This window comes from Carassius carassius, chromosome 35 (genome assembly GCF_963082965.1).
Source record: "Carassius carassius chromosome 35, fCarCar2.1, whole genome shotgun sequence".
In the NCBI taxonomy this organism is placed as follows: domain Eukaryota; kingdom Metazoa; phylum Chordata; class Actinopteri; order Cypriniformes; family Cyprinidae; genus Carassius; species Carassius carassius.
This window is the reverse complement of record NC_081789.1, coordinates 26,004,995-26,019,024: the sequence shown is the minus strand read 5'-3', so window position 1 is coordinate 26,019,024 and position 14,030 is coordinate 26,004,995. Positions and strand designations below refer to the sequence as shown.

The window sequence follows — 14,030 nt, the reverse complement described above, 5'->3', positions numbered from 1 at the left end:
CAAGAAACATTCCTGCAAAGCTACAGCACTGTTAATGTTTTTTTGGTAAAGTGAGGACGCTTTTAAAAAATAATTTCATGAAGAGATTATTCATCAATAAACTTCTATTAAACTAATCAAATCAACATTTGGTGTGACCATCCTTTGCATTCAACAGCTTTGTCCTAGGTACATTTGAACACAGTTTTGCAGGTAGGTTTCTTGAAGCATCTTGGAGATGTTGCCACAGTTTAACTGGATTTAGTCTCAGTTTGTTCTGTTTCTTCATGTCATTCCAGACAGATTGGATGATGGTGAGATCAGATCTCTGTGTGGAGAATTGGCTGTTGTCAGACTCCTTATGCAAACATAAATCTCACTGTATTATTTTATATATACTGGAGATATATATATATATATATATATATATATTTTACCTACACCCCATTTGAGATACATTTGGAGGAAAAAGGTATATAGTCAAAATATTACTGTACATTAGACCACATAAAGAATGCAGAAATCTATGTAATTCATCTCACCTATGATTTGACGGTGGTGCCTGACCCTGCCAGCCACCAAGCTGTTGTAGTTTACTGCTGAGTTCATTTATAATGCTGGCCTTAACATTGGAGAGAGGAGAGTTCAGACGACGATCCATAAATGCCGGCATCTTCACTGCAGCATCACCTCCTCTTCCTAGTTCCTCCTCTTCATCTTCCTCTTCCCTTGACCTGTACATGTTGGGAGCGGTGCTAGCCTGCCGCTGTAGAGGCGGTCCGGTTCGTCCATTTTCTGTGTGAGTGTGATAATTTGACATATTCTGAGCGTGCATTTTTGCAAGTGGTGGGTTTGGAGGTTTGGATTTATGAATGTGCGGTTTGTGTGTTTTTTGAGCAAATTTATCAGGGTGAGAAAGAGACGAATCCAGGGACACTCTTCGGTCTCCTTTGAATCCATCTCCTACTATCCCACTCTCCATGCTTTCTCTCCGTCTTCCTCCCCTCTCCTTCTCTCTGCCTCCTTCTTGTTCTATTCTTTCTCCAAAGTTTTCCATGTGGTGATCACTGCTGCTGTGACTATCCAGTTCCTCAATTCCAGAATCGACCACAGCCTCCGACCAATCACGCCCCTTAAGTGCCGGAGGAAGTCGGTCACCTGCGATAACTGATGTATTTTCCAAAGGCATTGTTGTGGGGACAGTCATTACAGCCGCAGTTGCAGCCACAGTGGAATATGACATAGAAATTTTAGCATGGCTTTGCTGTGGGTAAAAAAGCGGGAGAGGCCGATGCAATGACATAGGGTCAGATGAAGTGGTTGGGGCAGAAGGGGAACTCGATGAAGGGAATATCTGAGGAGAAGGAAGGGATGGGGAGAGAGCTGACTGGGTCAGATTGGCCACCTCACTGTCGTAAGATGTAAGACTAGAAGTGGCAGAGTCTCCGGCTTGTGGCGAGGGTAAAGGTTGGGGTTGGCTGGTGTTTGAGTGCTGGGAATAGTTTGAGGGTTGCGACTGGGGCGGGTTTGCAGGAGGTATTTTGGGACACAGCTGTGGAGGGGGAATTAGAGGAGATGGTGGGAAAAGAAATGGATGCACCACAGCAGAAGGATGGATAGGTGTCTGCTGTGAGTCAGCTTGTGTGTTGTCTGGTAGGGACATGGCGTCTTGTGGGGGTCTGGACTGCATTTGCAGAGACTGTTGTTCCTTGAGTGGCTGAGATCCTGACTTTTCCTTCTGTTGTTGATGATTATTTTCTGTTGTTCCATGGGTATCTATTTCTTTTCCATTTGCAAACTGTATAGGGGGAGGAAGGGGCTCTGCAAACACAAACTCATCGTCCACATCCACAGATGGAGCAGGAGGTGGAAGCATCATCCCATCGCCACCCTCTCCAACCCCTAGATTTTGCCCTCTCTTTGCATCCTTCTCCTCTTCCATCCCAGTCTCTCCCATCTTCTGTCCTCCTCTGTCATCCTGGGAATTACCAGTGGGATTTTTGTCAGCCGTGCCGAGTTCACTCTCCTTGCCTATAAAGGAAGGCCTGCGGGGAGGAGGCTTGGGCGGTATCCTCTTGTGCCCTTCCCTTTCTCGGTCCCGCATGTAAGTTTGGTACTGATTGACTCTGTTGTCTCTGTCCTGAAGGTGAGACTGGTACTGACTGGCTTGATTATCTGTAAACCGCACCTTTGGTGCCCCCCTTTCCTCTCGATCCACAATATTCTGTTCACTCCATTCCAAGCTCCCTGTCCCACCACCACTTAATCTAAGCATCCGAGGAGACTGGGGGCGACTCTGTGGGACTGGCCCACCTGTTGTTGGAGAGGCACCACTAAGGTATAGAGAGGTGTGTGATTGGTAGATGTAGAAGGGAGGAACAGGTTTTTGGTTTGGAGAGGAGACGGCAGAAGGAAATGCTCCAGTGCTAGACATCTGCCGACCAAAGTGGCGTTCCTCTCTACGCGTTCGGTGGTCATCTTTCAGCGCTCGCTCACGAGCCGCCAGCGCCAGTCCAAGTGGGCTTGTTGGGTCTAGAACCTTCCCCGTCAATGGGTGGATGAAGGAAGTGGCTTGATGAGGTGTAGCTGAGGCATACTGTGGCAACCCAAATGCAGGCGGCATGCTTAAGGCATCACCAGAGATCAATCCCTCATCGATAGACTTAGAAGGGCGTAATCGAGCGGAGGTGTTGGCCTCCAATGAAGTCTGAGCAGACTCCTGCTCATCTAATATGTCCTCCTCAGAGGAGTAGTAGAAGGAGTTGCTTCTCCGACGGGAGTCTCGGAAACGTTCGCGTTCCCGCTGTGCTGTGCTCTTGCCCAGTGTTTCCAGTTTTGACGGGATACTAGCTGGTTGAGGTGGAGCGGGAGTAGGTGCCATGACTGGGTTTTGAGGCTTTGCCTCTTCCTGCTCTTCATTATTCTCAGGAGACGGTTCTGTATCCTCACTGCTCGCCTGGCTGCTGTGGCCAGAGCTGCTGGTAGATGGCGCTTTCACAATAATTGTTGGGATCGGAATGGAACTTTTTTCCAACTTTTCTCGGCCGGTGTCCTCCACCTTGCGCTGCTTCACCAACAGCCCCTTCCCACCTTGCCGACCTGCAATCTTGGCAACCGCTGGCGATTTGTTCCGCTGTGCGGTGTACTGTTTGGGGCCCACATCAGAGGGAGGCATGGCATTGCTATAGCCATGCCTCAGGCCACCCATTCTCACTCCTCCCATCTTGCTGGTATCAGTTTCAGCCTGTCAAACACAATATTTCAAAGTCTTAAAGTAATAGTTCACCCAAAAATGAAAATTCAGTCATGATTTACTCACCCTTTTGTTGTTCTAGTGCTGTATGCCCTTTTTTATGTGGACCACAAAAGGGAATTAAAAAAAAATGTCTCATGTGCTCGTCCATATAATACTAGGCGATCAACATGAAGCTTTCAAAAAAAGGTGCAAAAGTATCACTGAATGGTCCCATATGGCACATGTTGTATATTCCAAAAATATAAGGCAAAAAAACCCTATAAAATAAATAACACTTAAAAATAAAGAGGTAAATGTTGTTATGTTATCTAAGCAACAAGTTACCACAGTCATCCATCAAATTTCATTTTGACTGTCATGACAAACAGATTTCAGGTTTGGAGATATTCTATTCGATACATAGATATTATTTTTAGGGGAATTATAGGCTCCAATTTTTCTTCATACATTTTTATTAACCCAGATTTTTCATAACATGAGCTTTTTCTGTCGGAGTGAACTGTTGCGCTAATAGAGTCTCATCAACGTGCAGTCATGCACAGAGATCAACAGTCAAGGTCGGGATATTCAGTAAATAATATGTTAAATTTCTGTTTGATTTTCACTAAACCTTGTTGTGCTGTATACCCCCCAGACACTTGGAATAGACGGCACGTGTCACATTGGACGTGATACTTTTGCATCTTTTTTAGGTTTGATGCTGAGTGCTACCCACAGACATTATATGGACGAGCCTTTGGGGCATCTTTTAAAAAAATTTTATTTTGTGGTACAAAAAAGAAAGAACAACACATGGGGAGTAAATCATGACTTAATTTAGATTTTTGGGTGAAATATTCCTTTAATACTTTTATTGTGTCTGTACATGTCCAGGAACAGACAAGAAAATATATGAGCAATGTCACTTCTTGAAGTCTTTGACCAGCACTATCAAGTTCTTACCCTGCGGCTGGGCGGCACTCTGTGCTGTGTCTGGCTATGAGGCAGGTGGTGAGATGGAGGCAGAGGAGGGATAGCATTAAAATGTGTTGGTGCCGCTCTCCTGTCTGTGTGGCCGCCGGCAGACAGGGGCGGTTCAGGTGCTGAGGTGTCGGGCGGAGGGGGGATGTCCTCTGGTCCAGGCACAGAAAGACTACGAGACAGCTTCATAGTAGGAGGAGGCAGATGTACCCTCTCCTCCTCGGTCACTCCTTTGGACAGAAGACATGCAGAACACAGCTACATAAACTGCACCTAGAATTACAGTGAAAATGGACTGAAAAGAGATGGATTCAACACTCGTTGCATTTAAACTCACCCATGGATTTCTGACGCATCATCATAGCACGCTGAGTTGAATGGCCTGATGAAAACTGGGCTTGGTTATAACCATACCCAGACCCTGATGACATCACGCCAACACCTGATTGTTCGAGAGTTTGCTGTAAAAAAGCGAACAGACTGATGAGATGGAATATTTAGCACACTGAAAGATGGCTCTACATCAGACAATCTTACAATTCTATTTCCACAATAACAATATTTTTTCAGCGCCTTCAGCACAGAAGTGGTGTCACTCTCGTGCTTATTACCTGGTGAAAAGCATTACTAACATGACTTTACAACAGCTACGATCAGGCTAGCAAAGGCAATTGGAAGAATTTGGAGAAAAAACAAGCAACATATTACAAAGAACCCTTTTATTCCTCCAAAAATGCTTTTTCAAAGCTTTGTATATAACTCTTTTCAAGCATTTTTGTAGCTACGTTTTTTTTTTTTTTTTTTACAACAGTGGCTTTTGATGTCACATGCTATTGTGCACACATCTATACAGCTGAGCGAGCTGATGCAATAATCAATCAAGCTCTCCTCTATCATGTGTGAAAATGAACATTTCACTGATTCAAGTCCCTGTGCTGAATTTTTTTAAACTTTTTTACGCTGACATATTTAGCTACATGCTACTGTTAATGCTGTTGTTTTTTAAGATGCTTGTTAAAGTTTACGCTGATGATAAATGACAAAAAAATCATAGTGACTGTGGTTTAAATTATGAGCAACTTGCCTTCAAAAGTAGCTTCCTCGACACTGTCGAAACGCTATGTTAATCAGAACAGAGATAATGAAACAGAGATGTTACCTCGTTAGCGTTTAAGCCCTTGTTCCGTTCCTTTTTGCCCCCATGACCTCTGTGACCCTGAGTGTCTGATGTGCTAATTGTCTGCTGAGCAGCGGCTAGAATCTCGTCCAACTTATCTGGAGAATGAAAAGAGAAAACGAACATAAATCAACCAAACCTATTTTTTTGTCTTTTTATTTAAACTGAAACCATGTGCACCTAAATAATTTACACTGAATGTGCAATTCAAAAGTGCGTATATAGACACAAATATATAGAAGGAGATGAAAAATATGCAAAGGAAGGGTTTCTTACTAAGGGCCATTTGATAGACGCTCTTCTTCTTTTCTGGCGCTTGAGAGCTCTCGGTGTGATCTGAGCATAGAGAAAAACACATGCCAAAAATGAACACACAAATACACAGACAGCTACACATGTATCTGACCATAACGATCCTGATAAAAGCTTACAAGGAACAAACACACATGCCAGAGAAACATTTAGGATTTCATCAATTGCTCTTAAATGTCTCTCATTTGATAATCATACTATAGGCAGTCATAATACTAATTTCATCACCTGTATACATTTAAAATTTGACATGCACATACTCATAAATGCAAAAAAATAACCTGGTTTCTTTTTCCATGGTGAGGCAGCTGTAAAAGGAAGTGAGTAACATTAAATATTCATTATATAAGTGCATGGTTAACTGGACACTATGGTGACAACGTAATATTTCATATTTAGTTTTCTTTTTTCAAATTATTTCCTTGCAACAGTATCAATGTCACTGTCAATACCAAGCAAGAATTCTTTGCATTCTACTTTCATTTGTCATGTAAAAAACTGACAGCCAAATGAAAACATTAGAATATGTTGGTGTCGACAAGTAACACATTTCATAACTAATACATGTAAACCACATAGGCCTACAGTTACTTATTATTTAAAATCTAGACTGATTTTAACTGATAAACTAATGAAAGACATTAATAACCTTATAACGTTTTATATGAGAACACAGATTATCCAACTAAAAGAACGCAATAAACACTACACAATAATTGTATATGATTAAACAGTTAATTTAAAAAAAAAAAAACTATCAGAAAAGATATATTTCACACCTAAAACAGTAGAAACAATATAATTTCATCAGATTAGATAATCAAGTCATTTTTTGAGAACTGTTAAGGACTTTTTTTTGTTTAGTTTTTGCATTATTACATTTTATATGACCAAAAAACAAACACATTTTAAAGTAGTATTTATTAATCATGGTTGTGAAATACAAATACTGTTAAAAAACTAAGAAAGAAAGAAAGAAAGAAAGAAAAAAAGAAGTGTATTATATTAGAAACTAAAACATCTAACAAATACATGCGCTTATTCATGTAATTTATCCATGTCATTTTAAAATTCTATTAAATTATTATAAAATAAATAAATAAATAAATATATATATATATATATATAAATAATATAATATGACACCTTTTTCCACTGTGTGCAGAAAAGAGAAAAAGACAAATAAGCAAATTATCAGTCAAAATGACAAATGAATGCACAATATCAGAGTTTAGTATAGCAGTTAATGCTTAATTAGGTGTGTATTGTGTGTATATCATGTGTTTGTAAGAGTGTACCCATCTCCTCCAGTTCTGAAGTCATGGATTTGGAGCGCAGAGCTATAGCTGGAGGGGTCAGCCGTTTGCTCTGCTGGGGAACTAAAGGGAGAGAGCTCTGTTAAATCAAATCAAGAACTGCTTGCAATGCCATTCATTCATCCTCCCACAGACAAATCCACAGTAAGAACGCTCGCTGACCTTTCTTCTTAGGCATTTCCTCCATCTCAGGATTTCGTGCTACCATCACGACCTTCACCATCAGACTGTTCCCGCCCTGGCGAATCATATTCACCACCTGCCTGTGACCCACCTTCACTACATTGATTCCATTCACCTGTCAAAATACAGCCATCAGTAGTAACTTAACATACACTAATACATAAAACTGTTCGAAACCTTAGGGTCAGTACTTTTTTAAAGAAGAAATTAGGATGCTTTACATTGATCACTAGTGACAGAAAAGACATTTACAATGTTACAAAAGATTCTATTTCAAACAAATGCTGTTCTTTTGAACTAACTGTTCATCAAAGATTTCTATCACACATATTGTGTCACAACATATATATTAATATATAGCTGCACAACTGTTCCCTCAGCATTGATAAAAATCAGAAATATTTCTTGAGCAGGAAATCATCATATTAAAATGATTTCTGTAGATCATATGACACTGAAGATTGGAGGAATGATGCTGAAAATTCAGCTGTGCATCACAGAAATAAATTATATTTTACTATATATAAACATAGAAAACAACTATTTTGAAACGTAATAATATTTCACAATTTTACAATTTTAACTGTATTTTTAATCAAATAAATGCAGCCTTGGAGAGCAAAAGAGACTTTCCAAAAGCATAAAAAAAATCTTAACCTTTAAACATATATATTCTAAATGTTCTACTCTGTTTTTCTATTCAAGTGACTTTCAGAAAGATTAATGAAGATTTTAAATAACAATTATATAAGAAAGGAAATTTGATTTGCAGTTTAGAGAAAGAGAGAGAAACACAAGTGGGTGTCTTAAGCATTCTCACCAGACTTGATTCAAAATGATTCAACATGATGCACAAACTCAAATTAACCAGCTGGGAACCATGTGGTGAAGGTGTTTGCTAACAGGGCGTTTTATCTGGAGATGAATCAATATAAATATATTTTGCAATACCACAGTCAAGATGACATACGCAGAGAACACAAGATCCACGTCATCTTCTCTTCCAGAATCAAATTAAAGTAGGTAATACAAGTATCTCAGTGAGGTTTATCGCCTCCGTGTAGGTGTTAAGATTTGTTCAACACCTCACAGACTGGAGACTGTACTGCTAAACTAGTTTTGGTTTTTGTAGTGATGCAGCATATGGACTGCTGTAACTTTCAATGGCTCTTTATCTAATAAAAACTGTCATTTAAAGTGTCTAAAACATGGATGCATCAAAAGAGGCGACATCTGGGCTAACCTCGATCAGGAAGTCCCCCATCCTCAGGCCGGACCTCCAGGCGACGCCCCCCTCGTCCACAGACTCCAGGTACTGCAGAGCGGGGAAGGCTGGAGTCGGGCTGAACTCCTCCACAGGAGTCTGGGCTGGAGATCACAGAACACAATCACAGACATGATCTGTATATGTCAAGCTGCGCTCAGTTATCAAACCAGTGGTGTCCATCACTCACCTTTGGCCCCTCGGAGTACAAAACCGAAGCCTTCATTGTCTTTTTTCTGCAGAAGTACAGTTTTCTCTTTTATGATGTAGTCACTGTCACAGAGAAAAGAGAGGAGCTCATGTGAAAGACACGCAGATGCACGCAAGTTCCTCTGATGGGATCAAGTTTGGATCAGAGATATTGTAGTTCACTGAAACTAAAAAAAACTAATCAATAAATAAAAAAAAACGTATTTCATTTCAGTTAGTTTCCAAGGCAACATTTCTCATTTTAATTTAGTTTAACATGATGTAAAATATACAGTATAGACATATGATTGATTTAAAAATAAATATAATTATTATTATATTATTACTACTACTAATAATAATAATAATAATGACCCCCGCCCAAAAAAATAAAAAAATAAAAACAAATCACTAAAAAGAAAAAAAATCACAATTATACAAAAACTAAAATTTAGACCTGCAAAAAAATATTTTATCAACCTAGATTCACAATTAAGGAGAAAATTACTCGTCATTTGAGAATATGAAATCAAGGTTATTATTGTTAATTAAATCTAAAATCACAAATTAATAAAAAAAATATACAGATTAATTTATCTATTAATGTATAGATTTATTTGGCAAGGAAACATTAATTTTGATTTAGTATAAATTTCAGTACTCATTTACTAAAAGTATTTAAATCTAAAACAAAAAATAAAAACCATACAGATATGTGTATATATATATATATATATATATAAGATACAAACTCAACAGAAAAAAAGACTAATACTTTTAAAAATGACAACAAATATAAAAATAAAATAAAAATGTATAAAAATATTAACAAAAAGTAAAATTACAACTAAATAATAGTTAAACTACAACCATAAAAAAATTGGAAAAAAGAACATTGCACTGATTCCACTGGAAAATCTAGTTGTTTTTGAAAAAATAAAATAAAAATGCAGATTTGAACCAGTAATCATATTAGACCAGCAGCAAAAGAGCTGAAATTAAAAATAAAAATAAAAAAGTGGTTAAGATTTTTGTAAAACTATAACTGCTAAACCAGTTAGTATCTGGCTTTCATAAACTAATGACCAGCTTAGACCAATCAGAAACCAGCTTCAATGTTCCAAAACACAGCCACTAGCTGAAGCTCAGAACTGATTCTGAAATGTCATATATGTTGAGTTTACAGTAGCGATTGTAGTAACTATGGTAATTTGGCGGACACTATGGTTACCATGATGAGCGTATGGGGGTTTTAGATGAGTGCAGTTCTAGTTCAGTGCAAAAACACTGACAGTTACAGCCTAGCATTGTGTTCTGTCAGCTCAGCTCTTATTATGAACATATGCTCTGAAACACAGACGCTACAATGGGAGGCACAATGTAAAGCCAGAACTTAATAACTTGCTAAAGAACTACCACACAGACTAATTGCAAGACATTCAATTTCTAAAAACCTTTTTCGAACAATCCATTTTGGTTGAGGAAACAATACAATTGCCAGTTTGCTTAATCCCAGTAGAACATAAGCCTGTATCATTTTATTTAAGAACATTTGTTTGTAACACTTACACAGCCTTTATATAATATCTTCCAAAACTTTAGGTCCAAAAATTAGCTTTGCATCGGCCTATGTTGATTAAAAAGGCTCTCATTTTCCATAAAAATTACAAAACAAGGACTTGATGAAGTGTCTTTCTTTTTTTATGAACTGAATCAGTTGTGATACTGCTGTCCTTATTTTCTTCTGTGGTCATTCTGCTAAGTTCCCCATGATCCTGGAGATCCTTCACAGAAACAGCACAGAATTGCCAAACACATTACTGGACAAGATTACATTCCTGACTACAATTTTCACCATGTAATTTGTAATCAGAGACTGCAATTTTTCAGTAATCTATGAATAACTGCAGATGACAGTCCTTTATACTTCTAGTTTATAAGCTACAAGAAACCAAAACTCTACGACAAAAGAAAAATTTGTACAATTTTAGAAAGAACAAAATCGGAATTTCTCCAACCAAATACAAACCCAGATTCCCTTCGCTAATTAACAGACTTATATAAAAAAATAATAATTAGAAAACACTGACAAACCCAAGCTTTTAAACTTCAGCTAAACATTGCTTTTTTTAAGCTTTCCATTACAAAATCCTCACGACAAGTTTAGAATTTTAAACCAACCCGACAGCAGCATTTTCCTACTTAAACACTGTGCTGGTATAAAATATTGTGAGGCATAAATGACAAATAGTTCAGACAAAGCAACCAACAGTTTAAATGCACACGTGTTCGCATATACACTTCATCTGTTTCACATCACAAATGCATCACTATACTCTATTGTGGTAACACAAACTTACTTAACTGACTTATATAAAGCTCATTTTAAATGATCCCAAACCAAAACTTACTATAAGAGAAAACTTAAAACCTTAAAACATATTGATGCCATAGATGTGAGAAGTACAACATGCACACAAATTAATATTCAGATTATCAGCAAAACCAAAGTTCAGTTTCCGCCACTGAAGAAGATTGGAGTTTAACACCTTTATCTTGAGCTGAACGCTTTCCTTTTATTGCAATTATGATATCCTTACAAAATCCTCACATGACAAGTTTGCCCATTTTCTAGAAGTTGATCCGTCTCAAATTTTAATCCAACCCGGCAGCAGCATTTTCCTACTTAAACGCCATTCCCTACGGCATTACATGTCTCATCAGTGACAGTGGGAAAGATAGTGATGCATAAATGACGATACGCCAGCAAGACTCACACACGTTCATGCCATATTTGATCAACCCCGCAGCATCACAACTTTCTATGATGTACTGTGTGTTTCACACAAGCACACACATAGTGACTCATACCCTTTCAATGACTCAAAAACACACATACATGTCACAAGAACTCATTTACAACCCTAACACACACACAGCAAAGAAAAGATTTTCAGACATGTCGCCGCCGTATGTACAATGACAGCCACATTCACGACTCAAATACACACGTATGGACACATATAAACACACACACACTGTAAGAGAGAGAGGGATCTGATTTACCATAAATGACCACACTGTACACACACACACACACATGCACGCACATACAGATGATATACACTGTATCTGAAAACATTGATTACGTTCAACAGTCTGTCTGCTACCTCTTCAGAGCATCCATCTGCCTCTCTCTCTCTCTCTCTCTCTCTCTCTCTCTCTCTCTCTCCGCAGCGACAATAAAAGAACGGAGCAGCCGATACCTGTAAATGAACCAGACACTGCGGTTCTGGGGACCGAGCGAGGGCCATGAGGATGAGAGGGAGAGAGGGAGAGACAGGTCTTTCTCTCCGTATCCCCCCATTGCCATGTCCCCCCCTCCTCGGAGTCCTCCTCCTCCTCCTCTCCGGCCCTCGTCTCTCAGCGCACACACAGCCAGAGGAGAGAAAAAGAGAGAGAGAGATAAAGAGAGAGAGACACCGAGCAAAGCAAGACCCTACACGCTTAAGGACGAGGGAGGAGGGAGGGGGAGAGAGAGGGAGGGTTTAACAGAGCTCACATACAGTTACTGCGACATTCAGAGAGAGACAGAACGAGGAGGGGTTGTGTGAAAAAAGAGGAGGGAGAGAACGAAAGAAACGAGTGTGGGAGAGAAACATGCTTTAAAGGAGTAGCTCACTCGAAAACCAGAATCCCGTGCTTGTTTCAAACCTGTATGATTCTCTTTCTAACGTGGAACGTGAATGGAGATGTTTAGCTGAACGTTCATGCTGCTCTGTACCGTATAATGAAAGCATACTGTGAGCTGCTATAGTCAAGCTCTGTAAATGACATAACTCAGGAAGTGCAGACAGAAATTTAACATTTCTATTCATGCAGTTTCCAGGCACTTTTATCCAAAGTCTCTTGCATTACTTTAACGGGACATATTTTATGTAGAAATGCATGCATGGCCTGGAAATCGAACCCATTTAATTACAAACATCACGCTCTATTGTTTAAAATACAGGAATGCTCAGTTTTAATTGATTTATCTTCCTATTGCAACAGGTTTTAAGGCAGAAGCCAAAAGTGCCAAAAGGAATTTATTGCCTGCTTCTGGATTCTGGTTAGTTTTTGTTGTAGACATAAAGGGCCAAAAACAGCATAAATGTGTGACCATGGAGCACAAAAGCAGTTTTAAGTCACTGGGGTTTATTTGTAGCAATAGCCAATTGCCATCGTATGGGTCAACATTATTGATTTTTTTGATCATTAGGATATTAAGTAAATGTACCATGAAGATATTTTATGAATTTCCTACCATAAATATATCAAAACGTAATTTTTGATTAGCAATGTGCATTGCTGAGAACTTCATTTGGACAATTTTTAAGATGATTTTCTCAATATTTAGATTTTTTGCACCCTCAGATTCCAGATTTTCAAATAGTTCTCAGATATTGTCAGATCCTAACAAACTACACATCAATGGAAAGCTTATTTATTCAGCTTTCAGATGATTTATACATCTCAATGTCACATCTGGTCAAATACTGTGGCCTCATGAAGTCACACGACAGCGTTGCATCAGGATTAGACTGAAATTGCATTGCATGCATTGCCTAGGAATTTAATTGCATTTCAAACACCATGCACTATTGTATGAGCTACAGGAATGCTTCATTTTAATTAATAATTTTTTTCTATCATGGAGTAGACAAAAAAGCCCAGAAACAACATAGACATATCACAGTATGGAATATACTGTGGCCTCATGAAGCCTTCTGATAGCTTTGCATAAGAAGCAGACATTACTTCAACATTTATATGTATTTATGGCTTTGGAAGACACTTTCATCCAAAGTGACTAATATTGCATTTAAGGTACATATCTGATATAAAACACATGTATTGCCTGGGAATGGATCCCACTGCATAACAAACATTTTTTATTTTTTTGGTTGAGCTACAAGAATGCTTCATATGAATTGATCATTTTTCATATCATAGCATGTTTGACGTCACTGACACTGGTTTCAGTTTATTTTTGTTGTATACAAAAGTCAAACTATAGCTTTGCATGATGAGCCGACCAAAATTTAACATTTGCAATTATGCATTTGACATTTTATATAAAAATGCCTGCATTCCCTAATAATCAAACCCATGCTGGTGCAATGATCTAGCATTTGTGCTGTTGAAATGCTTAATTTAAATGGTTAACATTGATCATTTTTTCTTATAGCAACAGGTTTGGTGTCAAAGATGCCAAAAGTTTTTTTTTGGAAGCCACAAGATGAAGCAAGAATATAGTAATATAATTTTTCTGGCCTTGACAGCTCTGGGTTACAGTCTATTTTTTATACTGATAAAAATGACTGGAGGAATGATGCCGAAAATACAGCTGTG

At 38.5% G+C, this 14,030-nt stretch overlaps 1 protein-coding gene across 2 annotated transcripts in view; it reads right to left on the bottom strand.

The window, feature by feature from the left end:
- Positions 1-14,030, bottom strand: part of LOC132116367 (SH3 and multiple ankyrin repeat domains protein 1) — a 52,879-nt gene that overhangs the window by 3,568 nt on the left and 35,281 nt on the right. For both annotated transcript variants that reach the window (XM_059525178.1, XM_059525179.1), the window contains 10 exons: positions 8,638-8,720; positions 8,427-8,551; positions 7,163-7,298; positions 6,983-7,063; positions 5,966-5,992; positions 5,649-5,708; positions 5,355-5,470; positions 4,533-4,656; positions 4,178-4,425; positions 522-3,223 (listed from right to left, as the gene is read on the bottom strand). In XM_059525178.1, coding sequence (XP_059381161.1) covers positions 522-3,223; positions 4,178-4,425; positions 4,533-4,656; positions 5,355-5,470; positions 5,649-5,708; positions 5,966-5,992; positions 6,983-7,063; positions 7,163-7,298; positions 8,427-8,551; positions 8,638-8,720 — 3,702 coding nt within the window. The remainder of the gene's footprint in view (positions 1-521; positions 3,224-4,177; positions 4,426-4,532; positions 4,657-5,354; positions 5,471-5,648; positions 5,709-5,965; positions 5,993-6,982; positions 7,064-7,162; positions 7,299-8,426; positions 8,552-8,637; positions 8,721-14,030) is intronic.